This window comes from Eschrichtius robustus, chromosome 5, assembly GCF_028021215.1.
Source record: "Eschrichtius robustus isolate mEscRob2 chromosome 5, mEscRob2.pri, whole genome shotgun sequence".
NCBI lineage: Eukaryota > Metazoa > Chordata > Mammalia > Artiodactyla > Eschrichtiidae > Eschrichtius > Eschrichtius robustus.
Genome location: NC_090828.1, coordinates 55,662,104 through 55,674,334, shown reverse-complemented (window position 1 = coordinate 55,674,334; position 12,231 = coordinate 55,662,104). Strand labels below are relative to the sequence as shown.

Below are 12,231 nucleotides of genomic sequence, written 5' to 3'. Positions count from 1 at the left end.
GGTGAGAGGCCCGCACACCGCGATGAAGAGTGGCCCCCGCTCGCCGCAACTAGAGAAAGCCCTCGCACAGAAACGAAGACCCAACACAGCAAAAATAAATAAATAAATAAATTTATAAAAAACAAAAAACAAAAAAAAACTTGATACCCTAAAGAGGTATCTCAAAGGTTCCTCATTTTTTTCACTTAGGTGAAAAAGATCTTTTGAACTAAATTTGCAACAGCCTAAAGCTATGTTTTAGGAAAGGAAACAGAATTTATCATTAATATGTGAAACCACTGTTCAGCCGCTGAAACAACCAATTAATAAGAAACTCTTGGAATTATAGAAAATACATACTTTTTTATGCCAGGAAAACATCTTTACTATTTTAATCCTAAAAATAAATAAATAAACAAATAAATTTAGCCTGAATGCCTGTGAATGATCGGAAACCAAAGTTTCTCCTAAAATATTAGAAATCCAACCCACTCCTTTATGACTAAACTGTTTCTGTGATTCAAATTCCACTTTCCAAAAGAATGTGGTTAAATGCAAACTACCCTTAAAATAAGTGACTAAAGTAGCAAGTAGTGGACCTCAAGGATCTTGTTGACTTTCCATAAAACAACTCAAAGCTATTTCAGAGGAAAGCTTCATATGACTCTTCAACACTATACGAAACATGAAACACTAACTTCCAAATTAAGCCAGCCTTGTAAATAAATGGGTGACCCAAACCTCAGGAACCAAAATAAATTGGTCAGATTAGTAAACATTTAGATTATGGGCTGGGAAAAAATTAAGTTAACCTTAAATTACCTCTCCATGATTCTGTAGGAACTGTACTTTTCTGTAATCTATCCTCATGTTCAAAGCAGCAAATGCAATTTGTCACTGTTTCTTATGATCATGTGTCTGTCAGGAAGAGGGGCTGAAACAGCAAATGTTTCCTGCTTCAAACACAAAATCGATTCAGGTTCTGGGCTAGTGAACATGGTTGTGGGCTTGAGGGGATTTTTAAAACACTATGTGCAAAGTTGAAATGAGATTTCATGAAACTCCTTTGTAATTCTAGTGTTGGAGTGGAAGCAGCATCTGCCTTTTAAGCAAATCTCAGCAATTCAATCACAGGACTACAGACCCATGTTGGTCATCGCTGGCTTATCAGGGAATAAGCATATTCACCAATGAATCTTCTAGATACATGAAATTAATCCCTTCTGAGACCAAACACTTTTAAATATATTTATTTCAATGGAAATTATTCTAAAATAAAATGGAAAATGAAGTTCAGTGAAAATAAGTTATTAAATATCATATATTATTATTTTATATATAATAGCAGTATAGTACAATGCATTCTTTTTTTAATATAAATTTATTTATTTATTTATTTACTTTGGCTGCATTGGGTCTTCGTTGCAGTGTGCAGGCTTCTTTCTCACTGTTGCGGAGCATGGGCTCCAGGAGTTGTGGCTCGCAGCCTCCAGAGCACAGGCCCAGCAGTTGTGGCTCACGGGTCTAGTTGCTCCACGGCATGTGGGATCCTCCCAGACCAGGGATCAAACCCGTGTCCCCTGCATTGGCAGGTGGATTCTTAACCACTGCACCACCAGGGAAGTCCCAGTGCAATGCATTCTTAAATATAACTTCCAGTATAATTTTTTGTATGGTTTTTCATCTCTTCTCTTCAAGGAGAAGCAATCAGCTCTCCTTTCTTATATCATGAGAAGGCAGAGCAAGATCTGAATGAACAAAGATGGAGAAAGAGGAGTCCTGGCAGAAAGGATGAAAAACACAGAAATAGAAAAGCACTATCCAGCCATTGAAAATGGCACAGAATTTAATTAGAATGGAGCTGAGGCCATGCGAAAGCAGTAGACACTAGACTGGAATAAAATTGAACTTTTCCACCTAAGACTCACTATGACTGAGAATCAGGGCCGGCTTCTTGGGCATGTAACCAGTGCAGTTGCACAGGGGCTCCCTGCTTGAGGTTTAATGCTGTGCTGTGTGAAATTCTCAATAATTTTATCTTTGTACTTGTGCTTTGTAAACGAAGTCCAACAGAACAATAGTGTATGAGCCCAGAGCTTGGAGCCTTGGCTCACACTCAGTCTCCCCTCCCACTGCCTGCCCAGGACTGGTTCTTGGCCACGGATTCATGCTGCCTGGTACCCTGGGCCCCGCCCAGCCTACCCCCTTGTCAGGCTTGCCCTGAGACCAGGAGCCACAATCAGGTCAAAACTATTGAGAGTGAGGCCCAACTGATCTGCCATTGCCCTCTGCTCCTGGCTGGGGCCTGGGTGGGAGTTGGGGGAGGGTCAGGTGCCTGCCCCATGCCGTCATGAAGAGGAGCAAGGCTGTGGTCATCCCCACCCAGAGCTGGCAGCACTATGGCACATTCAGCAGGCAACTCAGCAAGGGCCTCTCACTCACACCCAATCCAGGTACCGAGAATTTCTCAGCATGGAGGTTGAAATCATTTGGGGGTCACACATCTGCTGTGGGTTGGAGCAGCAGACCCTTGGGAAGGGAATACTGACTTCTCCACCTCCAGCCAGGCTCCTGCTTAATCATTTTTCACTGAGCTCCACAAATTATGTAGCTGGCTCTACTTGGAATCTCTACTCATCCAGCTTTTCTTCCTATTTTTAACGATGGCTTTACCCTTCTCCATATTTCTCAGGTGTAGAATCTCTGAGTCATCACTGACTTCCCTCCCTCCTTGCCCAAATTCACACCTGCAGGACATCCCCATCTGTCCTCTGCTGTCTATTCCTACTGTTCATGCTTTAGTTCAGTAGTTCATCTGGCTCCACCAGTCCATCATAATAGATTCCTAATTATTTTCACAGCTTTGAGCCTCCCCTTGTTCAATCCATTTAGCCACTGCCACCAGGTTACCCAAAACCCCACTCTGACCATGCTAAAAGGTTCTCAAGGGCTCCCTGTGGCTTACTGTTAGTGAAGCTCGAATTCTTTAGTCAGGGACTCAAGGTTCTTTCTTCTTTTGCCCCCATCTTATTTTTGCATACCCATTCTATAGCATATGCAATACTTTGGCCAAATTAAACCACTCACTATCCCCTATACATATTTTGTGTTGCTCATTATAGTGTTTCTGCTGAAGCCATTTTGCTGTACCTGGATGCCTTCCCCTACTCCACAGCTATCTCCAACAGTGAAAACTAACCCTCTTCCCAGCTTGACTGACACCTCCTCCATGAAGTCTTCTATAATGATCCAAGTCACAATGTGACTCCATTTTCCTCTGTGACTAATGCCATTTAGTTTGTGTCATTTATTTATCAATTTATCAATAGTACAGCTTGACATCAGTTGTTTGTGAACAGTACAAAACCTTGTACTTGGAAGAACTTGGAAGTACCTAGAAGGCAAGAAGCATGTCCTCTTACTTTTGTACACCCACAGGGCCCCTACCCGGGGCTTAGGTATAATGGGCACTCAGTGTATAGTGTATGTTTGTTGGAAACAATGAATAAATGAATCTGTTGTGCAAATAGATCAGGTTTTCTGAAAGCCTGGCACACCTGTAACCCTTCTGCGTCATCCCCTTTCCTCCTCTCAGCTCACCTAACAAAACATCCTGGCTGCTTTTCAAACCAAAAGCCCATCAAACACCTGTATCATCATTTATCAACACTAACAAAAATATCATCTCACACTTTTTATTAATGTTTAAAGTTCTATATTCTGAATGCTTAGAATAACCTCAAAGAGAACACCTGTTACTTGAGTGCTCTTATTTTCAACCTCTTGAGGGCTATTTTTTCATTACTGTATTAAAGTGGGTTGTTTAATAACTTATTACAGGGAAAAAAGGTAGATTGCAGTCACTATGATACTGGATACGTAGAATAAATTTTTTTCACTTCCAATTCTTTATTTGTCTCCTAATTTCAAGTCTGTTTTTTAGGACTAATTGAGAAAAGTAATGAAAAATAATGAAATAAACAGGAGTTTTTTTGCTGTCAAAACTTTTATTCGACTTTAGTAGTTCATTAGTCTACTCTTGACTTCGGGATGCCATGTTTATTATAATTTTGTAAGTGTTTTCAATGCCTTTCTCTCACCCATATTCTGAACCTCTAGGAGGATCATCAATCTTATTTATCAAATAATTAAATTTTTAAACTCCATGTGATAAGTTCTTCAAAGTTCATCTCCTGAAGAAAAAAAAGCACACTAGTTGATCCTGAGCAAGAAACACCTTAAAAATATAGTAGTTAATAAAGAATCAGGGAGGATGGTTATATTTTTACATGGAAACGTCAAGATGTTTACGTATACTATCAGAATTACAACAATATTGTGATAAAAGAACATGCATTTGGAAGGTCGTCAGTTTTCCTTAAGAGAAATCTATAACAGCCGGAAATGGAGAGGAGAAGGGAAAACACTAGAACTTGGGAAGGATGCAACATTAATACAACTCTATAAAAAGTTTTATATTGCATGAGTTCTAAAAGGAACAAAATGTAGAACTTTTGATAGGATAGGATATGGTCAAATATTATCAATCACATTTAGAGGAATCTTAAGCAGAAGGTGGAAGAGTAGCTATTTCCATATTCCTTGAATGTAAAGTTGGTTCTAAAATATTTAATTTAAGGGTGGAGTATTGCTTAGGGAAAGATAAGACTGGTCAGGATGTGCTGAGTTCATATCTCAGCCCCAGATAAGGAGAAAAAAAATGGAAAATGAGATAAAGAGAAAGAAAAAGAATACTAGTAAACTAGATATCATCATGGTCATCATAAACTGTTACCATTTCCTGAATAATTGAAGTGTGCCAGGTACTATTTTGGGGGCTTTAATGCAATATCTCATTTTATTTTCAAAACAACAATCTACCACAGAGGTGTTATTATTCCAATTTTGCATATGAGTAAATTGAGACTCAGAGATCAAGAAATTCTCCCAGGTCACAGTAATGGTGACTGGTGTACCATAATAAAGAAAAAAAGGTAATTTTATTGAAGAAAAGTAGTGAAGTAAAAATGAAGAAAAACACACCAGGTTAAAAATACAGACATATATGGTAGAAGATAATGGAGAAAGAAAAGAGAAACTTTCTAAGCAGATCAAAATGAAGACAAAGAGTGAACCTAGATCTTAAACTCTATAACACACTTCCCCTCCCTGCCTTTTGCCAGTCCTCCCAACAACCTAGTCTTTACAGCCATCATTACTACCCTGGGGGGATAAAAGAAGAACTCCCCACTCCCAAAGTCAGCTCCCAAATACTAAAAGGCAACTTTGCTTTACCGTCTGTCTTCAGAGTAGAGTAGGGCCCTGAAGAAACATCAGCCGCTGAAAACCTGATTTTCTATGCCTGTGGTAACACCTCTAGCCTCAATTCTAGGCAGCAGGAAGACAAGTTAACTGCTGAGGAAGCTGAGAATTACGCTCTTGAAGAAAAGACAGCATATGAACAGTATTAAAAAAAGTTAGGAGCTGACAGAGGGGAATAAGAAACAAAAGCTATAGAAATGGAGAAAATCAGTTGGGGAAGAATAAGAAAAGTAAGGGCAATAAAGAGAAAAGACTGCAATTCTGGGCTATAACAAGCATCATTCTACTAGGAAGGGATTTTTTTTAGCCCAAGCACACAATAAGGATGTGGAAATAATGAGAAAGAGAAGATTTTGTGATTGTTCAACTTTTTACAGAATCTTCAACATATCAATTATTAAATGCTTTTATTTCTTCCCATGGCTTTCTAGGGTTATAGAGAAATAGACACTTATTAAAGATCACTCACTGCTTGCTTGTCCTAAACCTATCAAAGTCTTTAAGAAGGATATAATGAATAATGCATCTAATCAATAAAAAAGTAAATAAAAATGGTATTTTGATAGGCATTCCTTAACATTAAAGTGTTATATTGATAGACATCTCACAAAAACATGAAACTTGGTTTCAGTACAAGCTCGTCAATTTTCTACATAATATTGTCAACTTTCAGATGAAATTGAGAAAATTTTACCTTTAGTGTCCTTCCCACCACTTTTGCTATTCTGAGCAACAGCAACAAACTCTAGAGAAACATGCAGCTTTATTAGACAACTGGAAGAAGAGCTCATCAAATGACTACAAAACTTTCACGACCAAGGATAAGAACTTTCCATTATTATGAACACCAAAGTAGTCCCATAGAAAGTGGCATCCAGTTTCATTATGTTCAGTGAATAGATACTGAAGAAATTAGAACAGACTGGCTTTCAGATCTGGGATCTAATAGCAAGTTCAAATCACTGTGAAAATAAAAGGCTTAGAAATAGCAGATGACAGCACGTTGGGTTTCCTTCTCCCCCTGAAACTAGCATGTTCACCCTGCTCATTGCCTTTGGAATTGCTAGAAAATTATCCATTTTTTGTTTGTTTCACAAACTAAAAACCTACTTGCTCAGTCCTGTCAAAAGCTGACTGCAGATAATGCTGGATTCAAGCCTAAATAACCCCTCAATTTGTCCAGCCTCTCTCAGCTCAACAACAGAAACAGTTAAAATAGATGCTAAAAAGGCATAAATGGGTCGGAGGCCCATTCTTCCCCTGACTTTCCTCCTCTTTTCCTCGTCTTCCTTACCTTGGAACTAATGATCTCTCCCCAGTCTTGAATGAGAATGAAATGCATTACGGTCCCAAAATGACATCAGAGACACCAACATGCCCATTTTCTTCAGACTAACACTGGAATTCTGGAGTAGACATCTTTTTCTAGCACCTAACAAATGCATTCTAAAACCATACAGTGACATTCTTAAAGACAAGGTATCTTGACAGAGAAACACGAGGTATTATTGGGTACAAAACGTAGCCCCTGTGATATATGAATTTTCCACAAGCTACTGTGTGTTAGGAAAAGACCATTAGATCAAAGATAGTGTAGTAACATTCTAACTAGTCTAAACTCAGAAGGAATTTAAATAGCAAAATTCATATTGTGCACCGTGATGAGGAGTGGCCCCCGCTCGCCACAACTAGAGAAAGCCCTCGCACAGAAACGAAGACCCAACACAGCCATAAATAAATAAATAAATAAATAAATAATTTTTTAAAAATTAAAATTCATATTGTGAAGAGTCTACATTAATGTGTTCCTGGATGCCAAAGGGTAACAGAAGGCTTGGTTCCCAGACCAATGGGGCTCTGGAAGGGGACAGTGCAAAGTCCTACCTGGTAGGCATCAGGAATGTTGACCGTCTCTCCATGCTCCCCGACATAGCCAATGATGCCTTTGCCCCAGGGGACCTGCACCTCGTTGGAGTTTTCTGTGCAGCTGCAGGGCAGCAGTGGGGTTCCTGCATGCACGTCAAAGAATTTGGAGACCAAGCTCTTCTTGCCAGCAGCTGCCCCTTCCACCAGGAAGAGAGAGCAGCGGTCAGCGTCCACCATGAGGCAGACGAAGATGAGGATCTTGTAGCTCAGACTGGTAAGGTCAAGGTCATTGGAGATATCCTTGACCAGTTCCAGGAAGAACTGACGCTCATTATGCTTTTTGAGGTGGCACTTGTAGTCCATGGCGGTAGGTGGGTACTGAGGCACATTCACCCGCGATTCCAGCAGGGCACTGAGAATGTGGGCAGTGGTGGGGGGCAGGGAGCTGGCCTTCCTGAGAAGTGCCCTCCGCCGCACACTGCTCAGGGGCTCCTGGGCCCGGGAGGTCACTTGTTCATCGTAGGTCCTGTTCACGTGGATGGCCTTGGAGCGGGCAAAACTCTTCCTTAGCTCTTTCTGAGAAGCTCTCCGCTGCAGGCTTCCATCGCTGCGGCTGCCACTGGCCCAGCTGGGACTCAGGGGAACCCCACCTGAGTCCCCACCACCCGGAGTGTGCTGGCTGCTAGCAGAGCCATTTGGTCCGGTGCCATCACCAACGCTGCTGCTACCTCTGCCACCGCCGTGAGCCACGCCGCTTGTGCCAGCCAGTGTGGGCCTTGGGCCTAAAGCCCCCTGACTCTGACTGTGTCTCTGCAGCCACTTCTCCACCATCTCCTGCTTCCCCTTCCGCATCAAGTAATCTTCAAGCAACTCTGGGTGCCTGTCCAGGAAACTTTCCACCTCCCCAAAGTCCAGGCGGGAGGCTGTCATGGTCCCAGACACAGCTTTCTCTGCCTCTCTACACTTGGACCAAATGTTTCCCTGCCCCAGCCGTCTAGCCGGCCCTGCACATGACACCCCACCAGTATTCCCAGCTCCGGGCCAAGATTCTGTGGAGCAGTGGAATCCTAAGGGGCTGGGAAGTGCCCCTCCGTTCGGGCTCAGCGGCTGGCACGAACCCCACCCCCGGTCCTGCTACTTCTGCGCTGCACAGGTGCCCCCACAGAGCTGCTGCCGCTCGTTCTGAAAACCCCGAGCTACCGCTGCTCTTGCTCTGGCTGCCGCCGCCGCCGCCGCCACCGCCGTCGCTGTAACAGGATGAGTGGACCACTGTGAAAGGGAGGTAGGGCAGGACACGCCCCTGAGTGAGGCACGGATCCCGGAGAGAGGAGAGAGGTGGGAGGAGGGAGACGCGAGCGCCAGACCAGCCGAAGTCCGCGGCCAGGATGCCAGGCGGTTCCTGGAAGAGTCTCTGGACTGCCGGCCGGAATCGGCGCCTGGGAACACTGCCGACTCCTGATCGGAACACGATTAGAGGGGGGAGACGCACTTTGTTCCTTCCCCCTCCTTCCTTCCTTACCTCCCCATCCCTCCCTATTCCCCGCCCCTTAATCCTCCAGCGTTTCACAGAGGCCCCGCAGGAGCCCAGGTACTAGGAAGTGTTTGTGTTGTGCATGGATCAGACCCAGAAGCTGACTCCGAGGAAATAAGGATGCTGAGAGACAGGGGGATTATATTTCTGGGATGTGACTGTGGACTCTTGGCTCCTAGGATTCCTGGGACTGCCCACTAATACTGCCCAGCTCCTTGTGGGCGTTCAGTAAATAGTAACAGAACTAGATTTATGGAAATTACTAAATGAAGTTCCCCATCTGAGCAATTCATGACTTTAACCAAATTCATGGTCCTGGGGTTGGAGACGGGAGGGTGGTACACGGAAGGAGGGTGTAAAACACAGGTCCTTGGATTAAGGACCCTGCCTAGCAGGAGCACATAGTAAAGTGGACTTGAGGGCCTCAGGGCTTCCTTCCAAGCCAGTCCTGCATACGGGGTGGTTACCCTTCTTTTCATGAATGACTTGCCATCTCTTTCTTTCTTCACTCAGTCTGGCTTCCTTTACTTTCAATATCTTAGGGTTTTGGGTAAAGATTCTCCTCTGTGGGAGCTTTTCTTTCCCCAGCCCTAGGGATGCTCCAGATCTGGCTAGTCTCAGCTAGTTAGGCTAAGAATAACCAGGTTTCCCTTAGGCCTTTTCCAACTTAGTGGCTAAGCTTAGGTGATTTGCCAGGAAAGAGAAGCAGGCTGATCACACTTTCTTGAAGCCCAAGGGTCTCCTCTTTTGTGAGAAACAAAAGCAGATGGAGAACCATCCAGTTCCCTGGGACAGCAGGACAATCTAGAAGTGCTCTTACAGAACGCCAGTGACGGGACGTCCCTGGTGGTGCAGTGGTTAAGAATCCACCTGCCAATGCAGGGGACACAGGTTCGGTCAGGGAAGATCCCACATGCCGCGGAGCAACTAAGCCCATGCGCCACAACTACTGAGGCTGCACTCTAGAGCCCGTGAGCCACAACTACTGAGCCTGCGTGCTGCAACTACTGAAGCCCGCGTGCCTAGAGCCTGTGCTCCGCAACAAAAGACACCGCAATGAGAAGCCTGCACACCACAATGAAGAGTAGCCCCTGCTCACCGCAACTAGAGAAAGCCCGCGTGCAGCAACAAAGACCCAGTGCAGCCAAAAATAAACAAATTAATTAATTAAAATAAATAAATAAACTGCACTTACAAAAAAAAAAGAATGCCAGTGATGAGGGTAACAGAAAAGCTGCAGAGGAGGCAGGTAGCGAGTTTTACGGGGCTTCCATGTGGCAGGACACACAAGTGACTTACACAGTAAGTAAAGCTTACTCCAGACGATGTACTCAACAAGGTGTATTGAACACTTGCTATGTGTTGATCACTTTAAATTAACATGTTAATTTAATCTTCACAACAGATGTATGAGGTAGGGACTCTTATTATCCTGTTTTAAAGATAGTAAACTCTGAGGAGTTGAGTAACTCACCCAGCGCACACAGTGAGGTGGCGCCAGAGCTGGGATGTGGGTCCTGAGACTGGCTCCAGAGGGAGGTACACTCTCAGCCACATCACTGCCTTGTCTCCCACCTGTGTCAGTTGAGTCCTAGCTCTACCAGGATTTGGGCCAGTAACAGAGATGCAGGGACTGGGGTATAATGTTCTCTAAACATTCCTTTGACAGCAGCAGGAGGAGCAGAGAGGGAGAAGAGAGGCACTTGTTTGAAAATTCCAAATTCCCCAGCTTAGTAGTGTGATTAAGGGCATGGTCTTGGCACCGGCAATGCAACTGTGAACAAAAGACTCTGCCTTCACGGAGCTTACAGTGTGGTGGGGAGACAGCCAGTAAACAAATAAATACAGTTGACCCTTGAACAACAGGGGTTTGAACTGCAGGTCCACTAATACACGGATATTTTTCAGCAGCAAATGCTACAGTACTACACGATCCGGGGTTGGTTGAATCCATGAATGCAGAACCACTGATACAGAGAGCCAACTGTAAGTTATAGGCGGATTTTCAACTTCGCAGGGGTTGGCGCCCCTAACTCCTACTTTGTTCAAGGGTCAACTGTATACAGAATAAGAGAATGTCAGTGATAAGTGCTATGAAGAAAAACAAAACTTGGCAAAGTATTAAATAAAGTGATGAGGTGGTAGAAAGGCCTTTCTGAGGAGGGAATACCTGAGCGGCGATCTGGTAGAAATGAGGGAATGAGCTATGTTAATATCTGTGGAAAAGAGTGTAACAGTTAGAGGAAGTGTGCTGAAGTTGTGAGATATAATGTGTTTGGAGTACTTAAACAGTAGGGAGACCAGCTAGGAGACATTGAATCAAGCATAGAATATTGGTAGTTCGGAGCTGCAGGCTGCTAAGGAGATGAGTTGTGATCAAGAATTAAATGAGAAAAAAGAGCTTAGCACAGTGCCTGGTACACATAAAGTGCTCAATAAATGTTCCCTGTTGTATTACTTTTATTATTATCATTATTATTATCCTAAAGTAATAGTGTGTGGCCACATCTCTGGTAACTTGGGTGACCCATCAGTAAAGATGGTCAGAGTGGTATGCTGGAGCTGGCTTATAGGGGCTCACAAGAGCCTGTTTTAGCATCTCTTTCCAATTCCCTGTTCAGTGACATCATGTAGCTTGCAATCAGCCATGATGGGGGTATTTACACCAAGGAAATCAACAAATGCTATGAAGAAGGACTTTCTTTCCCCAGATTGCTAGTTGTCAAACACCTACCAGAATTCAGAGGAAACAATTCTACTGCCCACCATTTGATGAATGGATAAATAAAATGTGGTGTATCCATATAGTGGAATAAATTTAGATGTAACAAAAATGAATGAAGTACTAATACATGCTACAACTTGAATGAAGCTTGAAATCAGTGTGCAAAGTGAAAGAAGCCACTCACAAAGGACCACATACTGTACAATTTCATTTATATGAAATGTCCATCATAGGCAAATCCATAGATTAGTGGTTGCCAGGAGATGGGAGCAAGAGGAGATGTACGAAAGTTTGGTGGGGGAGGGGTAACCACTAATGGGTATAAGGCCTTGGGAGGGTAATTAAATGTTCTAAAATTGAATGTGGTGATGGTTGCACAATTCCGTGAATATACTAAAACACTGAATTGTACATATGAAATGGGTGAATTGTATGGCATGTGAATTACATCTTATTAAAGCTGTTATAGAAAAACAACAAAAGCCATTTACCAGCACACAACTGGTCAGAATAGAGCAGCACTGCTGTGCAAGGAGGCAAGAAAAGCAATGAGCATCTTCAAGGAAGGGAGAGAAACAGACCACCCCTGGGCTGCCTGGAAACAGGGCTTAATAAATAGACATTTCCTTAATTCCATCTTCCATGTATTCATTACATAAGCAGGTGTTTCAGATGTATTATGTTCCAGGCTCTAGGAACAAAAGAAGACCAAGACAAAACCTCTGCCTTTGATTGAGAATCTCACAGTCTACAGTGCCAAGAGGAGTTGGAGTAGAATACTGGGAAGGGTAGGAGAAGGAATTGAGCA

At 43.2% G+C, this 12,231-nt stretch overlaps 1 protein-coding gene across 2 annotated transcripts in view; it reads right to left on the bottom strand.

Annotated features, from left to right (window-relative positions):
- The window catches only part of PDE11A (phosphodiesterase 11A), a 464,603-nt gene that overhangs the window by 424,871 nt on the left and 27,501 nt on the right, over nucleotides 1–12,231 (bottom strand). Inside the window, exon 1 of one of the 2 annotated variants that reach the window (XM_068543892.1) lies at nucleotides 7,186–8,097. The exons of the other annotated variant lie outside the window; for it this stretch is intronic. Coding sequence (XP_068399993.1) covers nucleotides 7,186–8,097 — 912 coding nt within the window. Of the gene's footprint in view, nucleotides 1–7,185; nucleotides 8,098–12,231 lie in introns of those variants that run through there. 2 annotated transcript variants of the gene reach the window in all.